The sequence below is a fragment of the Amyelois transitella genome, chromosome 6 (assembly GCF_032362555.1).
Source record: "Amyelois transitella isolate CPQ chromosome 6, ilAmyTran1.1, whole genome shotgun sequence".
Taxonomy (NCBI): Eukaryota; Metazoa; Arthropoda; class Insecta; order Lepidoptera; family Pyralidae; genus Amyelois; species Amyelois transitella.
Genome location: NC_083509.1, coordinates 10,328,001 through 10,344,254, shown reverse-complemented (window position 1 = coordinate 10,344,254; position 16,254 = coordinate 10,328,001). Strand labels below are relative to the sequence as shown.

At 34.9% G+C, this 16,254-nt stretch overlaps 1 protein-coding gene across 1 annotated transcript in view; it reads left to right on the top strand.

Annotated features, from left to right (window-relative positions):
- LOC106140913 (uncharacterized) overlaps nucleotides 1–16,254 on the top strand; it is a 40,039-nt gene that overhangs the window by 17,035 nt on the left and 6,750 nt on the right. The window contains exon 2 of the mRNA XM_060944768.1: nucleotides 12,643–13,005. Coding sequence (XP_060800751.1) covers nucleotides 12,643–13,005 — 363 coding nt within the window. The remainder of the gene's footprint in view (nucleotides 1–12,642; nucleotides 13,006–16,254) is intronic.

Here is a 16,254-nt window from a genome sequence, read left to right as displayed (position 1 = left end):
GCCTATTTTGATTTAAATTAAACGCCATCATTTTCACATTTAAAAAAAACCATCAAAAACTACGTCACACGCTTTATTAAAGACCAATCCTACAAAAAGAAATTAAAACTAAACTCTTAACGGGTTATCTCCAGAAATAATCTTCTTGAAACATCACGTATAAAAAATTAAGAGTCTGGAGAAGGACATATTTCATCTCAGTAAGAAACTGTATTCTTTTGTAGGTGGCGCTTAATTTGTCGCTTTTTAAAGGTGGCGTTTATTTTCAATTTTTGTGAATGGCGCTAAATTCACGCGGGCCAAGCTGTGAGCAAAAGCTATTATTCGATAAAAATCATGATTCTGATTTTAAAAATTTATACGCACGTTACAAAATTTTATTACAATACTCCTTGTAAATTGGATATTTTCCCTGACTAGTAAAATATATGGAGTACATAAAAGCTGGGGGTTACACGGGGTCATGGAAATTTAACTGTGTCGTCTTATTTTTATATTCTATTTTATACCTTCATAATGTGTAGTTACGAAAGATATTTTATATAGAACGTAAAACTATGCCGTGTGGCTCCCGGCACCAATAGAAAAAGAATAAGACCACTCCATCTCTTTCCCATGGACGTCGTAAAAGGCGAGTAAAGGATAGGCTTATAAAGTAGGGATTTTTCTTTTAGGCGATGGGCTAGCAACCAGTCTCTATTTGAATCTCATTTCCACCATTAAGCCAAACAGACCAAACTGAACGGGCCAATCAGTCTCTTTAAGACTGTTGGCTCTGTCTTACCCGCATGTGATATAGTCGTGAATGTATGTATGTAAAACTTAACAGGAAATTTTAACACCTTAATACGTATTATCTCAAGTCATTGTGTTTTCCACTCTATCTCCTTCCCTTGGATGTGGTTAAAAGCGACTAAGGGACATCACACATGCATTAAATTTCCATGCTGATCTAGCAGCGTATTTGCCAACTGCTTCTAGTCCCTCGAAGACTACAAAAGTCAAGCAGGCAAGGCTTTTAAACTTGGGATTCAACTATTAGGCTATGCAAGGTTAGATTATTGTGATTTATGTAAGTCACAACCGCTTTCAAAAAAGGTGGTTTTCAATTAGACCTATATTAATGATTATATGTATGTTTATCCGCGATTGTCTCGCATTTCGCTGAACCGACTTTGATGCAGTTTTCGAGAAAAGTATTTGTTACAGAAGAGAGAAGGTTTTAAAAAAATTAACCAACTTCATAAAAGGATTTAGAGCATATCTTTTTATTTTTGCCATAATCAATTTTGTTTTGAGTAAGCCTTAACGTTGAAGCAACTTAACATAAACTTGGGTCGTGGTTTTTGCACTAGAAGAGTATATTCCCTTTATCGTCTCTTACTACGTTTCTATTGTAACACGCCTGGCAGAACAAGACACCTCATTCGTTTGCTATTTATTATTGCTATGTCAATAGTGAATGAATAAATTAATAGCTATTAACGATTTCATAACTGTCTGTTCAGCTGTTATGAATATTAGAGGTTGCAAAGTGCTGACTTAATTATTCATAGATATCAATACGCCATACAGATACTCTTTGGGGAATGAGTTGATAGTGAAATAAGCGTCGGTGATCTAATGGTTAAGCAACCTAATGAAAAAGTGATCCTCAAGTTAAAATCCTCCTCTCATCATGAACCAATGCCTATTTTCTGGATTATGTATATCTTAGTGATGCTCTTATAGTGTGAAAAGTCATCGTGAGAAATCTCCCATATTCGGGCTTACTGGAGGGTTAAAACGATTCAATATGTGTTATTTGAATCTCAATTCTATCCTTAAGCGTTTAAAAGCTAAACGTGGACTTTCACTATAAAAGTCTTTCAAGATTGCTGGCTCTGTCGTCCCCACAAGTTATATGTATATATAGTGATGATATGAATGAATGAATGAATATGTGTCCAGTTCCCCTGCAAAGGTTGCGGATTGCGGAACTTAGACGTCTATTTCCCTTGCGGGGTAGACAGAGCCAACAGTCTTGAAAAGACTGATAGGTTTCGTTCAGCTTTTTCTTTTTATAAGAATATTACAAGAGTTGTGACTATCGGATTGAGCCTATAAAACTGATAATGCGTATTGAAATACCTATATATAGATGATTTCTTATTGTGTCGCTTTTCGATAAAGATTTGCGATCATCATTGCTATTTTAACTTTTGATGCTGCCGCACAAAAAAGTCATCACACGTTGGTTACGTGAACCCATTCTCAATAATTCTTCAGTCACGAGGCTTTTTATTTGTAGGTATTATAATTCACCTCAAATCTTCACTTGCGTTACAAGCTAAAGAATACTGTATCATTCCCAGTCAAAAAAAAATTGGGTACCTAAGACGACCCAAGTCCCAATAATACACAACTTGCTTTTCTAATAACAAAGAATGAGTATATTTTGATCTATTCTTGGAGTCATAAGTCTTATGACCGTACGAGGTCTAGGGTTTAATCCTGCGCAAAACATACGGCCCCTTGGCGAAATGCCAACGTACTGTTGAACTAGAGTCCCGGCATCTCTGCGAGTGTGTTGGGATGAAAAATAATACATACGTTCGTGTAATCACGTCTTTACACCTAACCGAGACAGAGTCAACAATCTCGAAAACACTGGGAGGACGTTCAGCTAAATGATGAATTTGCGATTCAAATAGTGAGAGGCTTCTTGCTCATCGCATAAAATAAGAATCCGAAGTTAATTGACGGCCTCTGTGGCGCAGCGGTAGTACGCTTGTCTGTGACACTGGAGGTCCCGGGTTCGAATCCCGGCCAAGGCATGATGAGAAAAGAACTGTTCCTAATAGGCCTGGGTCTTGGATGTTTATCTATGTAAGTATTTATTATAAAATATAGCATCGTTGAGTTAGTATCTCGTAACACAAGTCTCGAACTTACTTCGGGGCTAACTCAATCAGTGTATTTGTCCCGTAAAAAAAAAATCTTTCTTTTATTCGATTTAACATTCTGTAAAAATAGCTGTTAGTAAAACTAGTAACAAATAGAACATATTGTGGAAAAAATTGGAATTCTACGCAAGTGGGATCGAAGGAGAAAACTAGTCTCACGTCTCGAGACCCTTCACGCACGCAACCATGTAAAACTTAATTTTATAAACTAAAAGAGTCGTTCGGTATAATTTATAGCCGTTATTCGTTATTCATTTTTAACATTACAAAGTTTTGCCCTGAATAAATATACATTTTTATTGCAGGTTGTATAGTTTCTATTGTGGCACTAACCAGTTAACCTTCAATTTATTTTCCAAAAGTTTGCCCTAATTTTGATGAATGGTTGACTTTCAAACTTCGTTATGTTACAAACATACATACGCATGATGACGTTTATATCCTTTAGGCGATAGTCAGAGACAACTGTCTCGAAAAGACTGAAAGGCCACGTTCAGCTGTTTGGCTTAAAATGAGATTGAGATTCAAATAGAAACAGGTTGCTAGCCCATCACCTACCAGAAGATTTCCAAGTTAATTAATGGAATTTCCGCTTCCTTAGCCTATTGGTCTTAAATTATTTTTAAGAATCCACTCTTAGTTTACTCATTTAAGGTTTATACAGTTACATAAATAAAAAAATAATAATTATTTTTATATTATGGGACAAATAACACACATTGAGTTAACTTCGTAGTAAGTTCGAGACTTGTGTTACTAGATACTAACCCAACAATACTTTATTTTATAATAAGTAACTATATTATAAATAAACATCTTACACCCAGGTCAATCAGTTAAATATCGTTACTGATCATGCCCTGACCGGGATTCGAACTCTGTATTTACTTACAAATACCAGCTTCTCACGCTCAGAAGTTTTCTTATAAGTTTTCTATCAATCAATTAATGCTTCAGTAATAAGTACAAGGCTTTCCTGTAGATTGATTGATCTATGTTTAACTCGATAAAATCATTTACAATGCTATTCTTAATATTGAAATGTCAAGTATTCTTAAATTTTCAAGTATTTATTTTGGTCACCAAACAAGCAACTCAAGATTTTATATAAATCTGATTAATTCAATTTTTTATGTCGAAAAATAAATCCTACTACTATTATAAAGGCGAAAGTTTGTATGGATGTATGGATGTTTGTTACTCTTTCACGCAAAAACTACTGAACCGATTACCATGAAATTTGGTATGTAGGTAGCTGAAGACCCAGAATAACACATAGGCTACTTTTTATCCCAGAGTTCCCGCGGGATTGATAGGGTTTCCATGCGGACGAAGTCGCGGGCGGCCTCTAGTAATTTCTATAAAGACCCTTTTTTATTCACGAATAAAAAAATTAACACCCGTCAAACCGAAATAGCCATCAATACTTTATTACTGTTTTACTTTTGCTCACAAAATTCAATTTTATCAAAATAAAAAGAAGGTTTGTACAAAGAAAAATAAACGCAGGGGCCGCGAGTTTTCGACATCACAAGAAATTGCATGGTCCATAGCTTTTAGATATGGTCCAAGTTATAAGAATTCTTTATTGTGATAAATTAAAATTTTGTCGATAATAGGTACGTACATACATAAAATTACGATCTTTCAACTAACTATAATTCCTGCTTACCTACTATTTTCATAAAAGTGCATACAAACTTCAATGACGTCCATACCGGACGTGATGATAAGTTATTTTCTTTGCGGGGTAGACAAAAGTCTCAAAAAAACTGAAAGGCCACATTTTCCTCAATAACATACTTCACTCGGTCGTAAATATAGATAACTATACGTGACGCCCTGCGATGCATCCATGCTTTTCGTATAGCGACTACAATACATGTTATGTCTCAGCTGCGTCGATTATAAAGTCAATAAAATGAAAATCTGATTTTTTTAAGCGATAAGCTAACACTTGTTACTTTTCCTGGAGCTTTATCTACATTCAGCAAAAAATTGCCTTCGGGTCTCGTAACTATTGGTTCTTTCTACCTAGAGAAACTCTCATTAGGACTAGTAACTACTGAATCTTCTTCCTCCTCGCTTTAGTCCCGGTTACATCTTCACATGAGTCAGGTATATAGACGAAGCGATTCCGACCTGACGACGATGACGATGATCGATTTCAGTTACACATACAGTTACCTGAATGTGCAGGTTTCCTCACGATGTTTTTCTTTACCCTAAGAGCATCAGGTAGTGTTCAGAAGTGTAGCATTGAATACCTCAACATCAAACTAAGTTCTTTCTAAAAGCTCTCGTAAATAACAAACTACGTCACAGTTTTATGCATATTATTTCATGTCCGAAGTCCGAATCTCTTGTCACTCAAGCTCAGTCTTGGTAACTTGAGCATTGTCTGACCTACATTCTGCTCATTTTCATCTCACAGAAACAACCATATTTTTGTGCTCCGCTACTTTGTTTCGTCCACAATTCCCTCTTTTAATTAATTAACTAAAACTTCTAAAGTCTTTGTGAGAATACTGCCGGATAACTGCAGTTTGCAACAAAGTCATGTTTCATGTTTTATTTATTCGTAAAATCTCAGATGCTTATTTTCATTATTTAGTGCCTAAAAAGTTGTTTTCTCTAGTGTAAATATATTGAATGTGCATGCTTCCAATGGTTAAAGAACTTGTCGCGTTTTATTCCTTCTGGAGTAGACAGGACCAAAAATGTAGAAAATACTGGCAGATATTTTTTTAATAAATAAGGTAGTAATAGTGAAGGCAGCCAGATAATGATATGATCCTAAAAGTGGAATCCAATAAAGTTACACAAAAAAGAGTAGTTGATACAATAGTCACAGTAAAATTCTAACTAAAGCAAGTTGAAACGGGTATGTTTTTTATTGATAACCTAACCTCAACCACCAAACCTCCTAATTTGGATTCATTAAATCATTATTAACTCCTACAAACTGTATAATTGTTAACCCGTCAATGCCGAGCTCGAAACGTTTCGCTCAATCGTGTATTCGAATAGTTTGGATATCATAAAATACGCCCCGGGCAAGTTTCAGCTTAACAGCACTACAATCTGCTCGACTGACTCCGATCCGCTAAAATTTAACGTTTGAAGTTGGGTGTACTCGACGCAAATTGTTATGGTTATTGTTGGTTTGATTTAGATGGAATCATTTCCATGTGGCCTTGGTCTTTTTGAAACTGTTGACTCTGTCTCTATATGTATTTTTGAATTAAAGAAAATGCAAAGTGTATATACCAGCTGCATTTATACCGTGCGAATTATAAATGTAAAGTCAAAATATAAGTGGGATTGGTTAGCACCTCCTCTGAATTTTTTTCTCTAAAACATTTTTCATAGCCAGGCCTATTTAAATAAAATAATGAACACTCTTAAAACATAGTGATTCTCTCCAGGTAATATTCTATTCTCCCAAAAACCGATTTTATATATAAAAAGGACGGCAGATAAACGAGAGAATATTATGATCGTTACTGTCAGAAGCACGACATCGTGAAGAAACCATTATTAATAGCTACGGGCCAGCCCAACACTGTATAATGTATGGCGTTAGCTCTAAAGTCTTGGTGTACATTGAGTAAGCTTAAGCTACCAGTAGGACTAATCATGAACTTTGGCAAGGCATAATATCTTCTATCTCTTCGATTTTGGAGGAGGAATGAAAGAGATAGAGATGCCAAAAAGCTGTTACATGCTAAAAGTTTAAAATAAATGATTAGTATAGAATCAAATGAATTAGTAACTATTTTTGATATTATTGATTTAGTAACCAAACAGCTATCATCAATTACAATACTTCTTTGTCAAAATGTAATATTTTAACTTGTCTGTTATTTACTTTGGTTTCTTACTCTCTGTGAGGATTTAGAATGGAATTGTCAGATATAACACGTTTCTGGCCCTGTCAACGGGGAACCAGCTAATTCATAGTGATTGACTCAGTCGTTTCTTCAATATTGTATTTTTTTTATTCCGAAGCCTTGTGATATAAAAAAAAGAAAATGTATGCACAAAAACTGTACCTAAATAATTAAGACGTGACGTGTAACCATATCCAAGGAATAAACGATTATGAAATAAAAATTGAATTGTATGAAAAATTTACCTATCTTTAGATACTTGCGTCTAGTACTTTTTCATATTCTGAGATACTGGATCAATGTGAACCGGTAGCTTAAAATACTGACTATTATCATGAATATTCTATACCGTTGACCCCTGTGGTTGTGCATGTTTGAGGTAACCAAAATATGGGCTCAGATTTCACAGATTCCCGGAGTTATGTGGATAAGTTTGTTCAGAAAGTTCAGCAAATTTACCTTTGGCATCTAACTTAATAATAAATTAGACGGTAACATATACATAAAACTTACTTTTGCCCAAGGTTTTGCTCTCTAGGGAATCTTATGATATACTTAAGCGAAACTACTACTGCTTAACTTAACTTTACTCGTATTATTGACGGCATGTACTTTGTTTTGATGTGGTACATAATTAGTCATGTTTGTATAGGTAAATGATCTCTCTCTGGTGAATTTTCGTTTTTCATCTCAATTTGAACCGGATTCGCCATCAAATTTAAATCCATTGGCACACAATTCCCTGGTGAACACAGGGTCTCTGATATATCTTCAAAGCAAAAACTGCTAGCTATTTGGCGACCAAGTGTCTCATCATTTACCTCCTCTGGATCCAAATAGAAGGAGCTCCAACTTTAATGTCACCTTACGCAACTCTGATTTAAGTTCACCGAAAGGGGCAAGCTGAAGAAATTATTGTATAAGACGTCGTGAAAGATATGTGCGAGCCAATGTGTTTTCTACCAATGTACTTACTAAATGAGTATGCGAAAGACTAGATAAAGTGGAGAGAGAAATATCAGGAAGTGAACTTCTTTTTCTTCGTCGTTACCTTTTCCCGCTTTCTACGTGGGGTCAGCACAGTATGATAGGTTTTCCAATTACTTCTGTCAATAACTATCTCACTGGTTACTCCCTTTCTTCTCATACTATCCTTTACGCCGTCCATCCATCTCCTTTTCGGTCTTCCCCTAATTTTTAAAACCTTTCACTTTCATATTTAAGGCTCTTTTAGTAACATAATCTTCCTCTCTTCTCCTGATGTGTCCGTACCAACCCAGATTATTACCATTCATACTGGAGAGTACTACTTAAGAACACAAAAAATAAGATAAATCGTGTTAATAAAAATCCATTTATTTATTTACCTCTATGTAACCGTACGTATATTGTGTATCGTAACCCTAGTCTGCTGTTGTAGATAACAAATACACATAAACCCGCTGTCCGCGGCCCGGGATTGTGTTCCGTAGAGAGCATTAGGGGTCTCAAAATGTCACTCAATGTGTAAAGGGTTTTATTATTGACAAAACTATATTCAAATTGTAAGAAAAAAATAAACTTAAACAACTTCAGCGCTTCTTTAGTCTATATTTAATGACGACAATACTTACTATATATGTATAGTAGAAGAAGGACTGGTTTTATGATTATTTTAATTCAGGTAAGCAGAAGGCATAATATACATAGATTTGTTTTTTGTGATTAGTCAAGAGCAGCATCTCATTTTTTTTATATTTTGCCATCATTTATCAATTGATCAGTAAGATGTTTTTCTTTTGATTAGAACTAATATTTATATGTGTTGTAAACACTTTTATGATAAGTGCATAGTGATATTAAGCGGAATTTAGGCCATCAAGGCACAGTCAAATGACAGGATGATGGTTACATGCAGAGAATATTGCTCGAAAATACTGTTACAAAAATTGAACGTACTACCTAAACATCTTACAACGCAATAACCAGAATATTGTATTCATTACATACTTCTCCGCCTGGGATAATATTGGAACCGTCCTTATTATTTTTTAATTCGATTGGGTAACCCTACCCTCGATATTATTTATATTTAATTTCGCGAAGACCGCGGGCTATAGCTATCCGCTTCCATTGTCGGGATCGGAATTAAATTGAGTAAAAAAAGTCGAAGGAATCTGCAGCCGGGGGTTATATGTGGGAAACCGTGTATTGCTCAAGTAAAGGTCGCAAATTGAATATCTACCCCTATATTACTAAATAGTAACACTGAATAAATATGTTTTGTAGATAGGAAATATTGAAGTCAGTATTTATTTTAAGAAGTGCGTTTTGTAGATGGATTTAAATAAATAAATGTTTTGCTTAGATTTGAATAACGTCGATGGGATAAAATAAAGAAAATAATGTTCTTGTTTTGGTGTCGTGTTATCGTACACACTATAAAATATGATGAACTAGAGGCCGCCCTTCGCGACTTCGTCCGCATGGAAACCCTATCAATTCCGCGGGAACTCCGCGATAAAAAAACCTATATGTTATTCTGGGTCTTCAGCTACCTACATACCAGATTTCATCGTAATCGGTTCAGTAGTTTTTATGTAAAAGAGTAACAAACATCCATACTGACATACTCACAAACTTTCGCATTTATAATATTAGTAGGATTGACTCTAAATTGGGGTAAAAAAAAAATTACACACTGACTGACTGATTTTCATGTCAACACACAGTCCAAACAGCTCAGTCAAGAAACTCTCATTTTCTCACTCTCAGAAAATTTGGTATGTAGGTATGTGGCACTAAGGGCAAATAACCAGAAATTCAAGTGAAAACGGAAATGAACGGGATCTTTCGTTTCACAAGAGTAAAGCCTAGCCTAATACACTAGCCAATACAAGTCATTACGAAAAAAAAAACATTGTAACGAAAATATTCGTATCACAATAGACACTCTGGCTAGAAGACCATTATTCCCGAGTATCTAGGTGCTTCGTAGTCCATGAGCTGTCGTCAGAGATAACGAGTACGTACAAACCCATTCAGGAACGTGTCACTGCTGCCTTGAGAGGCTTGTGCGATTTTGAGCCTCAAATACCTTTCGTTCATCTACACTTCTACACTAATATTATAAAGAGGAAAACTTTGTTTGTTTGGTTGTAATGAATAGGCTCAAAAACTACTGGACCGATTTTAAAAATTCTTTCACCATTCGAAAGCTACATTATCCACGAGTAACATAGACTATATTTTATTTTGGAAAAAAATAGGGTTCCGTAATCCACACTAATAATAAAGAGGAAAGATTTGTATTTTTGTATGTTTGTGTGGAATTAACTCAAAAACTACTGGTCCGATTTTGATAAAATTTGGCACAGATATAGAATAAACCTTCAAAAGTGACATAGGCATAAATTTGTTTTTCTCTTTGTTTATTTCAAAAAAAAAACCACAAAAATATGTCCACCCGTGCGAAGCCGGGGCGGGCCGCTAGTAATATATAAAAATAATTGGCAAAACAGCGTTTGCCGGGTCAGCTAGTAGAATATATACATGTATTAATGTCACGTTTGTAGACAAATCCAATAGTCATAAGTATTGAAATCGTTTAGATGAAGGGCTCAGTCTGAATTGAGATTCAGATAGAGTGGCAGGTTAGTCTTGATTGATTTTTACAATTTTCTCGGAAAAACGTAAACACCTACTTTAGGGTACTCATCCATTTATATAATCACGTCTATATCCCCTGCGGGGAAGACAGAGCCAGCAATCTTGATAGACTGACAGGCCACGTTAAGCTGTTAGGCTTAATGATAAAATTGAGATTCAAATTGTTATAGGTTGCCATCCAGACCATCTCCTAAAAGAAGAATCCCAAGTTTGTAAGCCTACCCCTTAGTCGTCTTCTAAGACATTGATGGAAAAGAGATGGAGTAGTCGTATTCTTTTTTATTTTGGTACCGGGAGCCACGCAACCTTTAGGGTACTCACAGTAAACAGTACCATTAATTCTATTATCTTCAATTTTTTTTACTTCCTTTGGAAATACCTTCTTAAATTTGTTCTGTACGACTTCGCTGCTGAATATGAGACATAGTACTTCTATTCTACTCAGCAAGTAACCGCATTTCATTCATTGTAACCAATATCACCTAAAATTTGCGATTCGAGGTGGATTCCACTAACGAGGTGGAATGAATAACTGAAACTGTCATATTCAGAGTGCCGAGTCAGCAGTGAATTTCTGGACACATTTTACTTTATGACAGGGACGTAGTCCGATGAGGAAATTTATGAGCTGAAATCAAATTTTCACTTTAAGATTTAAAATTTTTACCGCAGTATTTTTTTTTAACAGGAATACAAAAAGATTATTATTACATACATACATACATATAGTCACGTCTATACCCTTGCGGGGTAGACAGAGCCAACAGTCTTGCATAGACTGAATGGCCCCGTTCAGCTACTTGGCTTATTGATAGAATTGAGATTCAAATAGTAAAAAAGAATCCCAAGTTTGTTAGCCTATCCCTTAGTCACTTTTAACGACATCCATGGGAAATAGATGGAGTGGTCCTATTATTTTTTTTCGAATGGTGCCGAAAACCACACGCTAAGAATATTATTATATATAAGATTATGCTCATGAAAAAATACCTCGCGTTTTAGAATGAATACTTCTATTCGAGATCAATTCGTTGTCTTTTAAATTAACTTAAGGCTATTCCGTGAGGCCTGCCGAAATATTTCGCTAAACAACATTCTTTCTAATAATGCAAAATCCTACAAAAGCGAAAAGAGAATTATAGCCACAATAAAAGCTAAGGATTCCGATAAAACCATTGAGCATGAAGAAGGAAATTGTATAGAATATTGGAAAGGGAAGTTACTACTCAGTTTGGATTAAACTCATAAATATTGTGGGCGTAAACACAGCAAACATTTAATGGCCGAGCAATTTTCGTTGAATTACACTTATTTGGATAATTGTAGGCTAGGTGAAACTTTGTCGGTAAATTGAAATTTGATTGCTTAATACATGATAGATATTCATTATTTTACAATGTCTTAATGCCCCTTATTAGTTTTTCCTTTACTCATTTTCCAAAATTATAAATTAAGCTAACTTATCTAAGCTACTATATTAAGATATCTTATCTTAAACTGAGGAAATATATACAAATATGAAATGTAATTCCGACTTTCCTTCGAAAATTATGTCATCAAGTAATCACGAATATTCTGTTCCTCCTTGAGAGCTAAAAGCTAATGGATGGTTTAAGTAACAAAGAACATTCCCAAGCGAATTTGTTATCTAACACTCTATTAACGCTTCTCAAAACATCCAATGATGAAAATTTAAGTGCGGCCGAATCAAATTTTTAGGTCGTGCCCGCTTTTAAGTTGGAAGCATGGATGAATTTAAATAAGCTTTCAGCGGCGTTGACTCGGGAATTGCATAAATATTAATGGTGCTTCGGACTACACGACAAGACTGATGGATATGGATTAGCAGAAGGGAATTTTCTTAAAGCGACGACTAAGCTATGTGCCTAAGGAATTTGTCATTCCATGAATATTAATTGTTTACAGAAGCCGTTTCGTATTAACATTATTCTATTTATTGCTATTGATGGTTGGGTATCTTTGAAATGATTATATCATTTTAGCTTTAGTTTAAACTCGAAGTCCATTCAAACGAAGCACAAGATTTATCAAATTAATGCGTTAGCTCATTATTAAAAACACGTTGTCACTAATTGTTTATATCAATGTCGATAAGTTGAATGCAATATTAAACTAAGTTTATTTTTTTGTTACAGGTCTCCACTCCGTTAAAATATCAAGATTAATAGTGCCAGAAATAATTCAATATGGTGTTCAAGACTCAGTTATATTAGACTGTGATTATACTTATGGTAATAATACGGCAGGACTTGTAGTAAAATGGTTTTTCAAAAACAAAGCGCGGCCCGTATACCAGTGGATTCCATCACAAAAACCTCAGGACTTAGGAATTTTACGAGGTCGAGTCGACCTTACGTATAGAGCGTCGAATGACCCTCTTAAAATGCACAGGGCTTTAAGAATCATAAAGCCAGACACAGAAATTTCTGGTGAATACACATGTGTAGTATCAACATTTATGGAGGAAGACTCTAGGACTAAGCAGATGATTGTTTTTGGTAAGTATTTTTAAATATAAATAGTTTACGCCCAATAAATCGATAATATAAGAATTTCTGGTAATCTTTATAAACTGTGGTCAATTTCAGTGAATTATACTTTTTTGGTCTTTATAATCTTTTACTACGGTATACACAAAAAAGACAGCCATTTTCTGTTCAGTCTGGAATGGAAGCAATGATTTAGGGAATTTATTTTATAACTTTTTACTATTTCTTGTTTTTGTTTGAATTTCTGTGCAATAAAGATATTACAAACATTCAATTATGTATAGGTTGCATTACTGCTGCATTACGTCTTGACAGATTGAACAAGTCGATTAAGGAATCGGACTCAATTTCAGTTATACTTTGACATCTTAAAAGTTATGAATATTCTTTAAATAGTATCTATATTTATTAAAATAATAAATTATGAAGTCAGAATCTGGTGCACATGTATGAAAATTGTTACTAAAACAAATTACTGATAAGAGCCGATAAGCACAAAAATATTTTGTTTTTCATAAAAGTAAGTAATAAAATGAGTGAAATGTAGATTATATTTTTTCCTTTAAATATAACACATACATTTTTTTGAAGTGAAGCTGTGCACAAAAAAGTAACATTTCATCACAATGGAACGTTGAATATTTATCAATATCATGTGAATAACAGACCTGAATAAAACCAGTGACATCGGCGGTCACAAAGCTGTTCAGTGTTACACTAAAAAATGTATTCTTTTGATTCGTAATCCTTTTAAAGTTTGGTTTTAAATATTTACTACGCATTTTTTTATAGTTAAATTTAAGTTCTAGAATGTGTAACGAAGATTCAATATGGTTAAGGTTCCCCTGCAAATGTTGCGGAAGTCAGACGAGTGTCGCTTCTTGTAATAACCCCTCTTTCCATGGGCGTATCCAGGGCTACTCTAGATAGTGGTAAAGACGCTTTAGAGATTTGGGATCACAAAATTACAAAAACTTTATTCCGATTTCTACCCACACTTACTCGTTCAATATTCAATTGTTGGTTCCCAAACATTGACACTACCTGTGACCTCGTAACACTATTCGTCAAATAGTCGGCTCGGTTTTATCGCCAACCCTGTTTATAGAGGTCAAGTTATGGCCTGCCGATCGGCGGTTCGAGGCATTTAGTATTTATAGAAGGCTTCGATAACATTCACGGGTTTGAACAATGCATGGAAATTTCTACTATGTATCTTTTTTTCGTTTAAGGTTTAGGGATTTAGAATTCAGTATATTGTTACCCATTTTTATACTACCTACATTTTTCTAACCAATTTTGTCTCTCTTGGTACACCCTCTTCTTCATCCCAGTATTAATCATGTTTATATTATATTACCTCTGGAGTGGAAGTGCTGCGCTTTTTTGCCCGTGATTCTGGATCACTTATTCGCAGAACATCAACTTTTGAAGAGTTGATTTCTCTTTGCCACCATAGCTCACAATTTGCTTACAATGTGTCAGTGACAATTTACAAGCTATAGAAAGATTTGGCTAACATTTCTCAAATTTGTTTTCTGACACAAACTCGCCTTAGTTTTTTACATACATATAAATAAATATAAATATATACGGGACAAATTACACTGATTGAGTTAGCCTCGAAGTAAGTTCGAAACTTGTGTTACGAGATACTAACTCAACGATACTATATTTTATAATAAATACTTATATAGATAAACATCCAAGACCCAGGACAATCAGAAAAAGTTCTTTTCTCATCATGCCCTGACCGGGATTCGAACCCGGGACCTCCGGTGTCACAGACAAGCGTACTACCGCTGAGCCACAGAGGCCGTTACATATACATATCAGGTTTTTATACCGAATGGGATAGATGGCGCCATCAATCAACTTTTAGCAGAACTTATTTTAAAATGAATTTAAAATGACAGAAAGTTCATAAATAAAACATGAACAAATTACACGTCCCCACCAGCTGTTAAAGGAACACTGTATATACTATAAAAATAAATTTTCCGGCTAGCTCTCGTAAAACGTTTACTTGGTGTGGTGTCACGTACTGACCGGTCTGTCATATTGTTTTGTAAATGATGAGAAAAAGCGATTTCTGAGCTTTTTTTATTCTGCGTAGTTACACTTCTATGTAAGTCTCTTTCTTCTCTGTTTTTTATGTAAGTCTGATTCAGCAGAAGTTCATTGCTTTTATGTACTGTATTTCGTCTTTATCTCTTACACAAGGTAGACCAGAGCACTTTATTTTAGATTTGAGTGCGTTTGACCGCAATTTGCCTGGTGGTAAGTACTATGAGGCCTAAGGTGATGCACGCCAGCTTAAATAGTGCCTATTTTAGTCTTTACTTTAAAATCTCCAAGTCGTTGTATCGGGAAAGAGAGATGCGGGGAGGGAATTCCAAATCACAGCGGTTCGCATGATAAAACATTTGCAGGTTAGATATCGTTAGGAGTGAAGGGTGAAATAAGAAGTTGATACAGCACTTTATAGAAACAGATTTTTTTTGAGGTGGTCAATAAAGTATATAGATATTTAAATTACGAACCTTAATTTGTATCAATTCAAGTTATTAACCAATTTATCAATGAAATAAGTGATTGAGTTAAACTTAGACCCAAAATCGCCATCAACTTATCACTTGGCATCGCACGCGTTTATTGTAAGGCCAAGCAAGTTTTATACATTCCGACATCTGCTGTCCGCATCACATCATTTTTTATACCGATACCTAAGGCTTCCTTGGAAATAAAACAAGGAAGGAATATTATGCTATACGTCGTAATACCATCGATTCAATCAAGGCACGGAAATTGGTGGGTTCCGGTGACAAATTTGGCAGATGGCATGCTATTAAGGCGATAACTCATTGTGTACCGTTTTGCGTATATGCAATGCAGCCTTTGTTAAACGACGCCTTGATCCATTTTGTGGCACCTTACATTTAACCTACTACACAAATATATGATTTATGGAATTTTGTCGTGCGGTCTTCGGAATTTTAAAATAAAATATCTTTATTCCTTCTCTTTATGCCTTCTTGTTGATGTCTTCTTTTGTTAAACCTTTACCTACACGTTCCATTTTTCAGCACATTTCTTTGATTTACTACAAAAATTTAATATATATAGAGTTATGCCTTGGGGAATATTTTAAATAAGATAATTATTCCCTTCCCGTTGATGTCGTAAGTGACGACTGAAGGAACATGAACTCAACGGTTTAAGCTAGAGATAACGTTAAGGTTTTGCAATGAACAAGTC